The sequence below is a fragment of the Pan paniscus genome, chromosome 18 (assembly GCF_029289425.2).
Source record: "Pan paniscus chromosome 18, NHGRI_mPanPan1-v2.0_pri, whole genome shotgun sequence".
In the NCBI taxonomy this organism is placed as follows: Eukaryota; Metazoa; Chordata; class Mammalia; order Primates; family Hominidae; genus Pan; species Pan paniscus.
This window is the reverse complement of record NC_073267.2, coordinates 11,982,870-11,999,990: the sequence shown is the minus strand read 5'-3', so window position 1 is coordinate 11,999,990 and position 17,121 is coordinate 11,982,870. Positions and strand designations below refer to the sequence as shown.

Here is a 17,121-nt window from a genome sequence, read left to right as displayed (position 1 = left end):
GAATAACGTAATCTATACGCTGGCGCATGACTCTTGGCCCAGCCCAATGTAATGAGAAATAAATGAACGACCATGACCTCAAAAGCAAAAACAAACAAACAAACAAACAAAAAAAAAACTGAGCAACCAGACAGATGTTCTGGAGGGCCCGAGTTTGCCAGATCCCGACTGTGATCTATAAAGTGAAATAAGATCTTTATCACCTTGAAAGAACATGAATGAAATAGAAAACTAACTGGAGACTCAAAACTTGTTTGGAAAGAGGCGCTATACATAGGTGAGGCATGTGCAGACCGGTGGGTTTCCCTATCAATCAAGCAATTGGGTGGGGACCTGGCTCTCCAGGGATCTGTGCATTCCTTCTGTTCTTCTGTGGTGCCATCTTCCTGCTTCCCGTGGGAAGGGAGCAACTGGGCAGGGACCAGACTGCCCACTCTTCAATGTCTCCCTCTTCTCAACTCCGCGGCTCTTCCTTCCCCTCACTGTGTCTTTGTCCCTGCATCTGAGCCTGTCTGCCTCAGTTTCTCCAGACAGTAAATCTCCTGTCTCCAGCAGGGGTGGATTGCCTGCCCCTTTGATCACCTCCTCCTTGTCTTTCATTTAGGTATCAGGTAAATTGTCACTTCCTCCTAGAAGCCTTTGCTGACCTAACCAATTTTTATCAAATTCCTTCTTTATTGTTTTTCTTCACAGCCCTCAGCATTTCTACCTGTGTTTTTTTTTGTTGTTTGTTTTGTTTTGTTTTGTTTTGTTTTGAGACAGGGCCTCCCTCTGTTGCCCAGGCTGGAGTGCATTGGCACCATCACAGCCACTGCAGCCTCCACCTCAGCCTCCCAAGTAGCTGGGATATAGGTGAGCACCACCGTGCCTGGCTAATTTTTGTATTTGTTGTAGAGATGGGGTCTCGCTTTGTTGCCCAGGCTAGACTCAAACTCCTAGACTCAAGTGATCCTCCTGCCTTGGCCTCCCAAAGTGCTGGGATTACAGGCATGAGCCACTGCGCCTGACCTTCCAATGTTTTATTATGAAAAAATTGCATTCAGAAGAGTTGGATGAATGGTACAGTGATTACCAGCATCCTCTCATACTAGGTTCTGCTATTAACAGTTGACCCCCCTTGCCTCATCACCTCTCTCTCTGCATTTCCAGCCCTCTATTTTTTCCGTGCAGTTGAAAGTAAATTGTAGACATGGATACACCTCACTCCTAAACGTTTCAGCTTGTGTTTCATTAAGCAGAGTGAAATGTATAAATCTCCACGGTGCGATTGGATGAGTTTTGACAGGTGTATACATCTGGGTGATCCAAACACCTGTCATGAGTCACAACATTACCAATGTCCTAGAAAGTTCCCTCATGCGTAGTTATTCCCAGTTTTGAGATTTGTCCATTGCGGCTGTGATGAGACTCTCGGGACCTCTCGCTTCCTGCTAGAAGCTTCCTCTCTACCCCGCGTACCAGATTCTCCTTCTTTGTTGCTTGCAGGAGCCTTGAACCTGGATAGTCCCTGGCTGATGGTCTCTGCAGCTCACAGGCTATACTGGCCACACCGAGCTGTGTTCCAAGCTGTCCTGGAGCTAACGCTGGGCAAGGCCTGGACCCTAAAGGACCTGGTGGTCAGCGTGGGCTGCAGGAGTCAGGGCCCCAACAGGGAAGGCAAGATCCAGGTTTACACCGCAGCTACCACCTACCTCCGGGTGAGCAGTGCTCGGCCCCCGATATATGTCTGGTCCCCTGCCACTGAGATCTTTTTCTGGTGCAGAGGCGGATAAAAGCTGAGGCCTGTAGGCAGATAGCAGCTCACAGTTGTGTGAAGTCTGGCCCGCCCAGTGCCTGCAACTATCAGAGTTTAGTTCCTAAGTGACGTAGAAGAATTAGACCTGAAAAAAGAAAATCTAGATTTCCCACATCCCTGCTCGGCAGATGATGGGGAGAGAAATATAAAATAGGAAAGCAAGTCAAACAGGACTTTGGAAACAGATGGACATTCGGCTTTTGCCAAAAAAACACAGTGAAAATTTCTAGGACGTAAGTCGGTTTGATGCCAACTACTGACTGTCATGATGTTGCTTCTCTGCACACGTTTGGTGCAGAAGCAAGAAAAGGTTTGGGAGAAAAGCCATGAGTGTCATCTGCAGGGCTGAGGGAGCCTGGCGGGTGGACTGTCTGGGTGATGCGTGGATGTGGGGAAGGTCTGGGCCTTGATTGGGCTCATCCGAGGGCAGCACAGTCCCCTCTGAGGCAGGGCTGGGTGGCACCAGGTTGGAGTCAAGAGCGGTGGTAATCTTAGGGACCATGAGGAGGCCTCTATGTAACAGAGGATGCCAAGACAGGAGAGCGAGGTGCAGTCGACTAGCCGGCTCCTGCCCTTCACCCAACCAGAGGGCATGGCGGCCTGGCCCAGGGTGGTGGCAGTGGAGGTGCCGGCAAGTGTCCAGATCCTGGAGATGCCAGATTTGCTGATGGACTAGTGGTGGGGAAGGAGTGAAGGAAAGGAAATAAATGGCTCTGAAGTCTTGGCCCAAGCATCTGGCGGGATGGAAGTGCCATTCTAGGAAATGAGGAAGTTGATGGTGGGGAACCGAGGATCAGTGACATGGGACAAAGTGTTATGAAGTTCTGGTATTGGGCTCAGCCACGCCCAAACCCTGTCTTGTCCTTGTCACTTCTCCTCATGAGACCCCTGAGTTGTGTGAACAAGGGATGGTGGCCAACAGGGAACCATCCCATGGGGGGCTTGTGCCAGGGTGGCGGCTGCAAATGGCCTACCTCCCCTAGCTCTGAAACGAGCCAGATGACACCCACCTCTTCCTAGGACTCCTGAAGACCATGGTGATGGTGCAGGGAGAGAAGGCCACCTGCCAGCATGTGCCCTTCAGGGTACAGACACCCTGGCTACTAGTAATAGTGGCCCAACGAGATCAGATTCCCTCCCCAAACTGAAGAGGAGAAAAGGAAATTATTTCTGCTCAGGGTTGGGGCAACAGAGAGGAGTTTTTCTTCTTGTCTCAAGGCCCTGTAGAGAAAACTAGCCTACCTGCACCAGTCAGGTTAGGCGTCAGAGAAATGGCATTGAAGGGGTTTTGAGGGATGAAGAGGAGTTCACCAAGCAGGAAAGAGATGAAAGCATATCCCAGGTGGAGGAAATATGGTGTGCAAAGGCCTTGGTCCCCCTCCTCACCTCATTGCAGGTTTCCACAGTGACAGTCTTGGCACAGAGCCTCTTCCACAGCTGGAGCGAACTCGAGTCAGCCTGGAACGCAGCAGTGCAGGGCGAGATCCATGCTGAGAACAGCCGGGACCGTAAGATCCTGAACTGCTGGTTGAAAGGCCCCCAGCAGGAGCTGAACCTAACAGCGGCCTACAGGCACCTGGAGCGGGTAAGAGCCCAGGAGGCCCGTGCAGCCAAGAGACCACCGAATCCCTCACCTCGGTCTCCTACCTCTCTCCCTGCTTCGGATGGAAAAGGGCTTTGTGCTACTGGCTTGGCCTGTGACCTTGGGCCTCCTGGAGCCTCTATTTCTCTTTCTCTTTCCTTTTCCTTTTTCCTTTTCCTTCTTTTCTTATATATTTTTTGACAGTTTCATTCTGTTGCCCAGGCTAGAGTTCAGTGATGCTGTCATAGCTCACTGCAGCCTCGAACGTCTGGGCTTAAAGGATCCTCCCCGCTCAGCCTCCTAAGTAGTTAGAACTATAGGCACATGCCACCCATGCCACCATGCATCACTGACTTTTGTTTGTTTGTTTGTTTGTTTTGTTTTAGCAGACACGAGGTATTGCTGTTTCCCAGGCTGGTCTTAAAGCCCTGGGCTCAAGTTACCCTCCCATCTCAGCCTCCCGAAGTGTTGGGATTACAGGCATGAGCCACCACGCCCAGTCAAGCTTTAGTTTCTTGGCCTGTGAAATGGACCCTGGTCACTTTAGCAAAGATCCAGGAGCAAAGCTTGGCTTCCTTTAGCTGAGAAGTCCAAGTTCTTCTTTCCCCCGGGTACCTAGGGAGGTCTAGCCATGGTGGTGTGCCGGTGGGATCCTGTGGTCTGATCAGGGTGGAGGCTGTGGCCCAGTTCAGTAGCCATTCTCGGATAGTCATTTCTGGGGGTGATGGGCAGGTTGTGGGGCGCTACCCCTTGCCTTCCTGCAAGGCAGGTCTGCAGCTTGGTCCTGCTGGCCCGTCCCTCTCTTCAGCCTGGATCTTGTTGCAGCCCCGGAAGACCCAGGTGTCGCTCACGGCTGTGCGGATTGGTGCCCAGGGCCAGCCTCGGGGCCTGCAGTTGGAAGGAGAGCTGGAGGAGCTGAGGCAAGACAGGACATTGTACCGGAAACGGGGGGCCTTGCTCCTTAGGTATGTGCGCCCCTTCTGCTCAGCTGACACCCCTGCAAGTTTCCCCTTCTCTAGCACGGAGCATCCCCAGGGGGAACAGGATGGGCAGAGCTACCTGGAGAATCCCTGCTGACCTGCTGCTGGGGCCCAGATGGAACCTAAATCCCAGAGAAGAGCCACCTCCCCTGAAAGCTCCCATATCCCTCGCCCCCTCCATTAGTTGCTGAGGTGGGAGCAGAGTTAAGAGTCTCATCATCCTAGCCTGGAGCTGCTTGGGGCGTCTTCTCATTTCCCAGAGACGAGCTCATTCAAACAGTTCCCTGTGTGCAGGGAACAGCACGAGGTTGGGATGAGCAGAGCCATCTTGGACTGCAGGCTATGCATTGAGCAGCTGTATGGCCTTAGATAAGTCAGCTACAGCCTAAACAGAAGCAGTGATGACAAAGGAACAGCAGCATCATTGGCAGAGTGTTCGTTCGTGTTTTTATCCCATTTACATTCATTGAGCACATACTATGGACCAAGTGCTCTTCTGGGCACGTGGAAAATGGCAGAGAACCGGAATGTCAGAAACCTTTGCCCTTGGGGAGCTTGTGTTCATTTCATGTATGTTATCTCTGATCCTGACCACTGTGTCCAATCAGTATTATTTTAGCCTCCGTTTTACAGATGGGGAAACTGAGGCACAGAACAGTCAAGTCCTTTTCCCAAGGTCACACAGCTAGTGAAAGACCGTGCCTGGATTCTAATCCCAGTCTGTGTGACACCAGATGCTGTGTGTCATCTATCCCCTTGGGTCTTTGCTGTCAAATGGCGACGGGGACCCCAGCCATGCCCACTTCTCTGGCACAGTGAGGTGGTGAAGGGTTCTGGATGCCAAACTGTAAAGCATAGGGCTGCCAGGTGTCCTGATGTTCTCTTCTCTGTGGCAGAGTCTTAACTCTGCAAGCTCATGACAGGCCCAGGCTGAGACCGTGGGGCACAATTGTCCCCCGACACTGCCAGCTGCTTTAATGGCTTTGGCCTGTTTTTCCCTCTGCACACCAGGCACCCCTTGCACCTGCCCATCCCGCAGAGCCTCCTCCTGCAGGAGACCTTCACGGCTGATAGGCGACACCAGCGCTATTCCCTGGAGACTAGGGTTGTCCTGAATGGCCGAGAGGAAACCCTGCAGACCGTGGTCCTGGGCTGCCAGGCCGGACACCCCTACGTGAGTGGGTCTGGGGCATAGCCCGGAAGGGGCCTGAGAGCCAGAGGAAGGCCCCAGCTGCCTCCTCACTCCCTGCATGAGTGTGTACATGTATGTGGTTGTCCCTCCCAGGTCTGTGCAGGTCTGACGCATCCATACGATGGCAAAGTCATCCCCAGGAACACAGAGGGGTGCCTGGTTACTTGGAATCAGCACACGGTAAGAGCGGAGACCCCAGAGGCTTTTGCACCGCAGTCAGCCCTGGTTCAAGTTGCTGTCATCGCTCAATAGGATTAAAAACATGTTATCTGGGCTGAGTGCGGTGGCTCACACCTGTAATCTTAGCTACGCAGGAGGCTGAGGTGAGAAGATCGCTTAAGACCAGGAGTTTGAGATCCATCTGGGCGATATATGGAAACCCTGTTTCTACAAAAGAAAAAAAAATTGTTTAATTAGCCAGGCATGGTGGCATGTGCTTGTAGTCCCAGCTACTGGGGAGGCTGAGGCAGGAGGATCTGATTAAGCCCAGGATGTTGAGGCTTCTGTGAGCCATGGTTGCACCATTGCATTCCAGCCTGGGCAACAGAGCAAGACTCAGACACCACTCCCCCGCCCCCCAACCTCACACACAAAAAAGTTCTCCTGGCCAGGTGTGGTGGCTCATACCTGTAATCCTAGCACTTTGGGAGGCCAAGGCGGGCAGATCACCTGAGGTCAGGAGTTCGAGACCATCCTGGCCAACATGGTGAAACCCTGTCTCTACTAAAAATATAAAAACTAGATGGGCATGGTGGTAGGTACCTGCAGTCCCAGCTTCTCAGGAGGCTGAGGCAGGAGAACCCAGGAGGCAGAGGTTACAGTGAGCTGAGATCACGCCACTGCATTCCAGCCTGGGCCACAGAGCAAGACACTGCCTCAGGAAAAAAAAAAAAAAGGTTCTCCTGACTGGATTCTCTGTTTCATTTGGTCCTCCCTAGTACAGTCTATGTGACAGTCAGAGGGATATATTCTGAAGGCCAGCACAACCCTGCCACCCGCATGCTCTGAAACTCTGACAGCCTCTCTTGGGATAAAGCCCCAGTCCTGTCCCCTCAGCCCTGCTTCGTGGCTTGCATCTGCCTCATCCAGCCTCTTCGCATTTCCTCGCCTGGCTCTTTCCTGCCTCGGGACCTCTGCGTGTCCTGTGTGCCTGGAGCCGTCACCCTCTCCTTCAGCTTTGCCTCCTCCCTTCTACTCATCTTTTAGGATTGAGCTCAAGCATCCTCTCACCTGACCCCCAGACCACCTCACACACACCCGTGCTTACCCTAGCGATGCCTTATATATTTTTCTTTCTTTTTTTTTTTTTTTTTGGAGAAAGAGTCTCACTCTGTCGCTCAAGCCGGAGTGTAGTGGTGCAATCTCTGCTCACTGCAACCTCTGCCTCCCAGGTTCAAGTGATTCTCCTGCCTCAGCCTCCCAGGTAGCTGGGATAACAGACGTGCATTCCCACTCCTGGCTAATTTTTGTATTTTTAGTAGAGACTGGGTTTTACCATGTTGGCCAGGCTAGTCTCAAACTTCTGACTTCAAGTGATCTGCCCACCTTGGCCTCCCAAAGTGCTGGGATTACCGCTGCACCCAGCTTGCCCTATATCTTTCGCTTTTAGTACCTATCACAAATCCCAGTTTTTTGTTTTTTTTTTTTTTAAAGACAAAGTCTCACTCTGTCACCCAGGCTGTAGTGCAGTGGCACAATCTCAGCTCACTGTAGCCTTGTCCTCCTAGGCTTAAGTGATCCTCCCACCTCAGCCTACCAAGTAGCTGGGACCACAGGCACACACTACCACCACACCTGGTTATTTTTTATTTTTATTTTTAGTAGAGACAGAGTCTTGCTATATTGCCCAGGCTGGTCTTGAACTCCTGGACTCTAAGCCATCCTCCCATCTTGGCCTCCAGAATGCTGACATTATAGGTGTGAACCACCGTACCTGGCCCCAGTTCTATTTTTGTGTGATTCATCAATCCCTGGCTCCTCTGCTAATTTGGAAAGCTCATGATCTCCATGAGTACTTTACCACCGTAGCCACAGGGCTTGGTACATAGTAGGTGCTCAATGAATAGTTGCCGCCATGATGTTATTTAACACCCATTGCATGCCAGGATCCAGAGCAGAGGTCAACAGACTTTTCTGGAAAGAACCAGATAGTAACTAGTTTAGGTTTCATGGGCCACATGGTTCAGGTCTTGTTGACTCATAACTACCGTTACAATTCAAGAGCACCGTGAATAATACGTAATGAACGGGCGTGGCTGTGTCCCAACAGGGCTTCACTTGCAAAAACAGGCCACATTTGGACCAGGGGCTGTAGTTGCTGACCCCTGACTTAGAGGGTCTTTTTTGAGGCAGGGTCTTTGCTCTGTCACCCAGGCTGGAGGGCAGGGGTGCGATCATGGCTCACTCACTGCAGCCTTGACCTCCCAAGCTCAAGTGATCCTCACACCTCAGCCCCCTAAGTGGCTGAGACCACAAGTGTGCACCACCACAGCCAGCTCATTTTAAAATGTTTTGTAGAGATGGAGGTCTCACTGTGTTTCCCAGGCTGGTCTTGATCTCTTGGATTCAGGGGATCCTCTTGCCTCACCTTCCAAAGTGCTGGGATTAGGCCAGGTGTGGTGGCTCACACATGTAATCCCAGCATTTTGGGAAGCCAGGGTGGGTGGATCACTTGAGGTCAGGCGTTCGAGACCAGCCTGGCCAATATGGTAAAACCCCATCTCTACTAAAAAAAACTATAAAAATTGGCTGGGCATAGTGGCGGGTGCCTATAATCCCAGCTACTCCGAAGGCTTAGGGACAAGAATCACTTGAAACTGGGAGGCAGAGGTTACGGTGAGCCGAGATCCCACCACTGCACTCCAGCCTTGGTGACAGAGAGAGACTTGGTCTCAAAAAAAAAAAAGTGTTGGGATTACAGATAAGAGTCACCACACCTGGCTGAGGGTCTTGACATGTGGCTCCCTAGGGGTGAAACTTGTTTTTGCCTGTGTGTCCTTGGCAAATTATTTCATCTCTCTGGACCTCAGTTTCCTTGTGTGCAGAATGGGAGCAGCAGTACTCATCTGTATGCAGTGGCTGTGAGGATTACAACGTGGTGTTGTAAAATGCCTACTAGAACCCCATCCGGGTCTTCTTCCTGACACCTCTAGGAGGAGTTGATACTCTGGGAGAGCACCGTATTTTTCAGCAAGCATTTATGGAGCATCTACTGTGTGCAAGGGAGATAGTCATTGTTTCTCTCTCTCTCTCTCTCTTTTTTTTTTTTTTTTTAAGACAGAGTCTCACTCTGTTGTCTAGGCTGGAGTCTGGAGTGCAATGACTTGATCTCAGCTCACCGCAACCTCCATGTCCCAGGTTCATGCACAGACCCCTCCCATCGCTTTTTTTTTTTTTTTTTTGAGACTGAGGATCGAGTCTTGCTCTGTTGCCCAGGCTAAGGTGCAGCTGCGCGATGTCGGCTCATTGCAACCTCTGCCTCCTGGGTTCAAGTGATTCTCCTGCCTCAGCCTCCCGAGTAGCTGGGATTACAGGCTCCCATGACCACACCCGGCTAATTTTTGTACTTTTAGTAGAGTTGGGGTTTCTGCATGTTGGCCAGGCTGGTCTCGAGCTCCTGACCTCAGGTGATCCCCCGGCCTCAGCCTCCCAAAGTGCTGGGATTACAGCCATGAACCACCACGCCCGGCCATTTCTATTTGCAAGATACGCAACAGCCCCTGGGAAGGAGGGTGAACCAGGCAGCTGTTGAGCATTGAGACCCACCTTTCTGGGGGCTCCCTTCACCATTAGTTAAACGAGGCTGCGTGTGGCTCCCCGGGGATAAGGTAGTACAGTTATTGGAGCTTCTAGGGAGAAACAAATGGCAGGATGACAGCCTTAGACACCTGCAGAAGTGGCTCCCGATGGTGTTTGCTGTTTCTTAAACCGGAGATTGCAGAGCCGGCGCCATGGGCCAAATTCAACCTGCAGATGGGTTTTGTTTGGTCTGCTTAGCATTTAAATTTTTTAAGGAAATTAATTGCTACCATTGAAAATCAGAAGATTTTGAGTAAAACCCAGATTTCCGGTGTTTATAAGAAGAAAATCAGACGGTGTGACCACACCAGGCCTCAAATCCCAGCTGACAACAACAGGGTCTGACTGAGTAAATGGCAGTCGTTTCGTTTCATATAATTTGGCTGTCTGCTCTTTTTAAAACCGTGTCTAGGCTGGGCGAGATGGCTCACGCCTGTAATACTAGCACTTTGGGAGGCCGAGGCAGGCGGATCATTTGAGGTCAGGAGTTCGAGACCAGCCTGACCAACATGGTGAAACCCCCATCTCTACTAAATACAAAAAAAAAATTAGCCAGGCATGGTGGCAGGCTCCTGTAATCCCAGTTACTCAGGAGGCTGAGGCAGGAGAATCGCTTGAACCTGGGAGGTGGAGGTTGCAGTGAGCCGAGATCACGCCACTGCACTCCAGCCTGGGTGACAGAGCGAGGCTGTCTCTAAAATAAAATAAAATTTAAAATAGAATAAAATAAGCTGTTTAATGACATACATTTTTCTCTCCTCTTGGACCCTTATTTCTCTTCCTCCATCTTGGTTCTAAAGTAAAGCCGAGCACCCTTTAAAGATGCACTCCAATGATAAAGCCCCTTGGCAGGCATTTTTAACTTCTCAGTCAACACAGGTAGGAAAAGATGGCAACATGCTACTGTGTACTTGGCCTGTGGCAGAAGCTAAATGATTGTTGAGTGAATAAATGATGGAGTAATTGTGTATTAGTTTGCTATGGCTGCCATAACAAATCGCTGCAATCTTAGTGGTTTAAAACGCCACAGATTTTACAGTTTTGGAATTCAGAAGCCCAAAATGGATCTCACGTGGCTAAAATCAAGGTATTAGCAGGGTTGTGTTCCTTCTGGAGGCTCCAGAGGAGAGTCTATTTCCTTTCCTTTTCCAGCTTGTGGAAGCTGCCTGCATGCCTTGGCTCATGGCCCCTTCTTCCACCTTCAAAGCCAACAGCGTGGCATCTTCCAGTCTCTGTGTGACTCTGACCCTCCTGCCTCCCTCTCATAGGATCCCTGTGATTACTTTAGGGCCACCCAGATAATCTCCTTATCTCAAGATCCTCAGTCCAATCACACTGCAAAGTCTCTTTTGCCATGAAAGGTCACATATTGACAGGTTCCAGTGATGAGGACATGGATGTCATCGTGGAATGAGTGTTCTTCTGCCAGCTCCACTATGAGTTACTCATTCTTTCACTCTAGCACAGCTTTGACCTTGGGGTTTCAGGCTGTAACTAGTGGTTCTGCATTTGTCCAAATATTTATTGAGCACCTACTATGTGCCAGGACCTGTGCTAAGTATTAGGAATATGGCAATGAACAAAATAAACTACTCCCAAGGCACTTTCTTTGAGCAAGACACATTCACATTTGTTCCATCAAGCCCACCCTGCTAATCTTACCTGTAGGCACTGGAGTTTACCATTCCTGTGTACCCATCCCCGCTTCCTGCCCTATAAGTGGAAGAGTGTAGACTGCTCCATAACCCATCAATCTTTGGACTACTTTCTTCTGACCACTGGATTCCCAGGGTAGCTTCTGCAGGCACATAGAGATGGGATGAGACCTCTCTCAGTGCCTCTGGTTCTCACACACCCAGGCTAAGAACAGGGAGGTCGAGGCCACTTTGAAAGTCGACCGGAAAGTTGTCCTGCACTTGAAGGGTTTGCATCATGACAGATCTCAGCATGGGGAAATCCGGCACAGCCTGGCCCTGGACTTGGCCCATTCCTACCAGGTATGGGTCCCCAGATTGGGCAGACACTGGTTTGTGCCCTCCACACAGAGCTTGGCTGTTAGCGGAAGTAAAGGGTGTTGTCTATTTCTTCCCAGCTGAGCTTCCCCCAGGCCCTGAGCTTGGATGGGGGCATCATCTTTAGACACAGTCCCCAAGGAACATTCAACTTTGGCATGGATGCACGAGCTGCCGTCAATCACAACGTCACATCCCAGGTCAGGAGACTGAGTTCTGCTCCCTTGCCGAGGGAGGCCGGGTCTTAATAACCTTTAGTGAAGGTGCCCTGTGTGAGATGTCTGAGGAGGTGGCAGGAGACATGACCCTGGGGAGCCAACAGCACAGCCCTTATTTTGGCAGGGTGTGTGTGATTAGTCAGGATGCATTGACTGTTGTTGTAAACAATGTTTGGCTTTTTGTGAAAGGCCAGTGTTAATGTGCAGTTCAGCGTGGCTCTGCTCCATGCAGTCTCTCAGGATCCAGGCCTCCCCATCTTGTGGCTCTGCCCCAGCAGGCAGATGGAGGGACAGAGAGTGGAGAATTATGCAGGAGGCTTTTATGTGCCAGACCCATAGGTAGAAAGGTCATTTTTGCCTGGGTTCTCATCACATGATCCCACCTAGCTGCAAGGGAGGCTGGGAAATGTAGTTTTAGCTATATGTCCAGGAAGAAAAGGAAATGCAGTTTGGTGAATATATAGCAGCCATTGTAGGTATATTTACTCATTCATGGCTGTTCATTTGTTCATCCGTGGACGTGTTCATTCCTGTCCATTCATTCAGCATGGATGGGTTGTATCTCTGCTGGGTGACTCTGTCCCCATCTCTGTTCCCATCTCTGAGGAGCTTTCAATCTAGTGGGCTTTTAGTGTTATATAAGTTCAAGTTCAATTCCCAGTTCCACTGTTAACTAGCTGTGTAACCTTGGGTGAATTACTGAATCCCACTGAGCTTCAGTTTTGCTGGCTGGGAAATGGGATGGTAACAGCAACCCAGCAAAGCAGTGTTGAGGATTAAATGAGGTGGTCATTGTGAACCTGGTAGCACAGTGCCTGGTTCAAGGTCAGGGTCAAGTAGAAGGTGGTGTGGCTGTGGGAGGCATGAGTAGGCACCATGGCAGGGAGTAGGGGGTTCCATAGTGGTCTTCCCAGCCCCCCATCCAGGATGTCACTTCCTAAGCAACCTTTTTCAGTAGCACAGCCTGCGTAAGATTCAGGGCTGAGGAATATTAAGGGAGGACAGAAGTTTCTGGTTTGAGCTTTGGGCATATTCTGGGATGCATTTGCCCAGTAGCCACCTCCTAGTGTTCTGCATCTCTCTCTCTGTTCCCTCTGACCCCTCTTCAACTCTCCCCGCAACAGGCCTCGGTCCATCTGAACGGATCTGACTCCGACTTTGCATTTTTCTTCCAACTCAGGCATCCTCACGGACCAACATTTCCTCCAAACTTCCAGGTATGGACGTTGCTCCCTTGGAGATGACCTTGACTCGCCTGCCAAGGGTTATCTCTGAGCAGCTGGCCTGCTGGGAGATGGGTAGAAAGAAGGCAGGATGGGGGCCCGAGGGAGGGAGGCCACACTTGCAATGTTGTGCTTAGCCAAACAGCCCTGCAGAATCAAGAACAGATGGCAGGGAGGTTTCCACATCCATCATTTGGAAGTGATGGTCCAGGCTGAAGGGGGTGAAGGATCACATTTCACTCTTGAAAATGGACAGAAGCAGAGTTTTCCTCCAAACTCTACCCTATATTTGGGCTTGGGAGAAGCCATGTAATCCTTCAAGAGGGCTTTGTTGACCCGGGGTATTTTGGAGGTGGAGAAAGACATCCAGGTGGGAGCCCTGTCCCCCCCACCAGATTTGTGGCTTCACTGAGCAGGCTGTGCATGGTGTGTGCACAGAAATTAGGGGGTGGCTATTTCAAGGATGTGGAGGTGTAAATAGGAAATCCCAACAGGGATGAGGCCCTCAGGAGACATGGGGCACACCATTAATTTGACAGCAATAAAAAAAAATTAGAGGTGGGGTCTCACTATGTTGCCCAGGCTGGTTTTAAACTCTTGGCCCCAAGCTGTCTTTCTCCTTCAACCTTCCAAAGTGCTAAGATTACAGGCATGAGCCACCGCACCTAGCCTGATAGCATTTTAAAATTTCTTTTGAGACAGGATCTCACTCTGTTAGCTGGGCTGAAGTGCAGTGGCATAATCACGGCTCACTTCAGCCTTGACCACCTGGGGTCAAGCGGTCCTCCCACCTCAGCCTCCTGAGTAGCTGGTACCATAGGCACATGCCACAACACCCAGCTAATTTTTGTACTTTTTTTTTTTTTTTTGGTAGAGACAGGGTCTCGCTATGTTGCCCAGGCTGGCCTTGAGCTCCTGGGCTCAAGCGATCCTCTTCCCTTGGCCTCCCAAGGTGCTGGGATTATAGGCACGAGCCACTGCGCCCAGCCCTGATAGCATTTTTTTAAACACCTGCTGTTCATTCCTTGTGTATTGGGTTTTAGAAACTTGAATGGAGCCCGAGAATGGCTCTGAATGGAGGGAACTGCTTATTCTTCGAGGCATGAGCTTTCACAGGTTGATGTCCCTGAAGTCGGTCTGTATCTTCACCTTGACACAGGTCACTGTTTCACTAGCAACCTTTTGCTTTTGTGGAGTTCCCAGAGATCTGGCCCATTTGAGAGCTGCTGGCATCTTAGATTGGAGGAAATGTCATCATATTAACCATTTGTTCCAGGAGCTGATGTCTGTGAAATGATTGCGTGGCAGGCTCTGTTCTAAACCCTCTTTGTGGATTAGCTCATGGTCACCTCATGATGCTATTGTGGGGGGCATGGAGCACCATTGTCATTTTGTGGGTGAGGCTCTGAGATTTAGAGAGGTGGCGTGACTTGCCCAAGATCATGGAGCTCACCAGTGGAAGATCTTGGGTGGGAACCCAGGCATTCTGGTTTCAGAGCCCATGTGATCGATCCCCCGAACTCATCGGGGAGTGGGGATGGGTTGCCCTGGAAGCTTGGATGCTGGGTCATCTAATGAGTGCAAACATTATTATCATTAGTATTTTTCGAGACCGAGTCTCGCTCTGTCACCCAAGCTGGAGTGCCGTGGCATGATCTCGGCTCACTGCAACCTCTGCCTCCCAGGTTCAAGCGATTCTTGTGCCTCCGCCTCCCAAGTAGCTGGGATTACAGGCATGCACCACCACACCCAGATAATTTTTTGTATTTTTAGTAGAGATGGGATTTCACTACATTGGCCGGGCTGGTCTTGAGCTCCTGACCTCAAGTGATCCGCCTGCCCCGGCCTTCCAAAGTTCTGGGATTACTGGTGTGAGCTACTGTGCCCAGCTCAAACATTAATTTTAATTTTAATTTTTAAGACAGGGTCTTACTCTGTCACCCAGGCTGGAGAGCAGTGGCATGATCATGGCTCACTGCAGCCTCCACCACCCAGGCTCCAGCCATCCTTTCACCACAGCCTTCTGAGTAGCTGGGACTGCAGGTGCATGCCACCACGCTCAGCTCATGTTTTAATTTTTTATAGAGATGCGGGTTTTACTCTGTTGCCCAGGCTGGTCTCAACTCCTGGCCTTCAGCAGTCCTCCTGCCTTGGTCTCCAAAGGGCTGGGGTCACAGGTGTGAGTCATCATGCCCTGCCAGCCTATGGATTTTGACAGATTCATATAATGTAATGGATCTGCCATTACGGCATCATTCAGAACAGTTTCCCTGCCCTAAAAAATTCTCTGGGTTCTGCCTTTTCATCCCTCCTCCTACACTCCACCTCCGGCAACCACTGATCTTTTTACTGTCTGTGGTTTTGCCTTTTTCCAGAATGTCATAGAGTGGGAATACAGTATGCAGCCTTTTCAGATGGGCTTCTTTCACTTAGTAACATACATTTAAGTTTCCTCCATGTCTTTTTCAACTTAATAGCTCATTTTATATTAGCACTAGATAATATTCCATTGTCTGGGTGTATCATGTTTCATTCAGCATCTCATCAAAGGAGGCACCAGGCATTCTTTTAAAACCTTTCCAGGCCAGGCATGGTGGCTCACGCCTGTAATCCCAGCACTTTGGGAGGTCGAGGCAGACAGATCACCTGAGGTCAGAAGTTCGAGACCAACCAGGGAAACATGGTGAAACCCCATCTCTACTAAAAATACAAAAAAAAAAAAAAAAATTAGCTGGGCATGGTGGCGGGCACTTGTAATCCCAGCTACTCAGGAGGCTGAGGCAGGAGAATCTCTTGAACCTGGGAGACAGAGGTTGCAGTGAGTCGAGATTGTGCCACTGCACTCCAGCCTGGGTGACACAGTGAGACTCCGTCTCAGAAAAGAAAAGAAAAGAAAAAAAAAAAAAACTTTTCCTGTGATTGTAATGCACAGGCTGGATTGAGAACCACGGGGCTAAACCTGCTTTGCAGATGGGGAAACTGAGGCCCAGATCAGGAAAGGGAGAGGCTCACGTCCCTTGGGAGTTGGTGGAGCCTTGGACCTCTCTGCTCCCACCCTCCACTGCTCCCCTCCCCACTGCTCCCTTCAGCACCCTTGTTGGGACTAGCTACATGTTCACCCCAGCCTGACCACTTGGGTACCCAGATGCCATCCTCTTTGAACCCCAGAAGTTCTGGGTCCTCTGGTTCCCGTGGGGCACTCTCTGGGGCCTCCTTTTCTGTGGAGGAGTTGCAAAGATGTCCTCTGCTTCCCCCACCAGCCCCCTTCAGGCACCAGCACGAGTTTTAGAGCTAGGCAGACTCAGGTGGCATATGTGACCCTTTCAGTGCCTCAGTTTCCCCATTTGTACAGTAAGAACTCCCATTTCACATGTGGTGGAAAGGACAAGATGGGACTGTACCCCTGGGCCAGGAGCTGGAGCCAGGGTAGGCTATCTCCCCCATTCCTCCCTCTGTCTCATTTCTCCTCTTAATTGTGTGCTGTCTACCATGATTGGTGAGTGCTCAAAGTTGGAGTGGCTCAGGAGGGCTTCATGGAGAAGGAGGCAGCCCTCCCCCACACCCAGGATCCCATAGACCCTTCCTGTCCCTCCCCTGCCTCCCTGCAGGTGCAGGCAGCTGCCGGGCGCTACAGAGTGCGCAGCCTCAACGGGTCTCTATCTGTGCAAATGTCTGGCCGGGAGCTGGTTCTGCTGGAGGTCGACGCCAGCCAGGACACTCGGAGGAGCAGCCGGGGCTGGGGTGTGAGTGTCCTTCTTCACCAGGCTGTCCTCAGTGCCCCCAGGGCTGTTCGGCTGCAGCTGTCTGCAAAGATCACCCCAGCAAGGTAATGGTCCCCAGGTGGCCTGCGAGGAGGCAGGGAGACCACAGAGGCCAAAAGGCTGGTGTCCTGGGATATGGGAGATCCTCACTCAGAGGCCCCTCTTCTGTTCCTCTGAGACCACACCCAAGTCAGCCCCATTGGTGCCACTGAGGGCATGAAAAGGGGGTGGTGTTCAGTTCTTCACTTTGGCCCTTTGTTTCTTTTTTGCGTTTTTATGAGCGTGTTCATTGTAGATGGCTTAAAGGATAATGTATAAAGGGCCGGGCACCTTGAGTCACACCCCAGGGCTTTGGGAGGCTGAGGCAGGAGGATTTCTTGAGTTCAGGAGCTCAAGAGCAGCTTGCACAATATAGCAAGACCCCATCTCTCCAAAAAAAAAAAAAATATTAGCCAGGTGTGGTGGGGTGCACCTGTAGTCCCAGCTACTCAGGAGGCTGAGGTGAGAGGATTGCTTGAGCTCAGGAATTCAAGACCAGTCTGGACAACACAGACCCCATC

At 50.8% G+C, this 17,121-nt stretch overlaps 1 protein-coding gene across 1 annotated transcript in view; it reads left to right on the top strand.

The window, feature by feature from the left end:
* LOC117976364 (uncharacterized) overlaps positions 1-17,121 on the top strand; it is a 145,069-nt gene that overhangs the window by 64,794 nt on the left and 63,154 nt on the right. Inside the window, exons 24-32 of the mRNA XM_063597944.1 lie at positions 1,486-1,697; positions 3,192-3,380; positions 4,203-4,342; positions 5,369-5,531; positions 5,643-5,729; positions 11,207-11,344; positions 11,440-11,559; positions 12,702-12,794; positions 16,409-16,626. Coding sequence (XP_063454014.1) covers positions 1,486-1,697; positions 3,192-3,380; positions 4,203-4,342; positions 5,369-5,531; positions 5,643-5,729; positions 11,207-11,344; positions 11,440-11,559; positions 12,702-12,794; positions 16,409-16,626 — 1,360 coding nt within the window. The remainder of the gene's footprint in view (positions 1-1,485; positions 1,698-3,191; positions 3,381-4,202; positions 4,343-5,368; positions 5,532-5,642; positions 5,730-11,206; positions 11,345-11,439; positions 11,560-12,701; positions 12,795-16,408; positions 16,627-17,121) is intronic.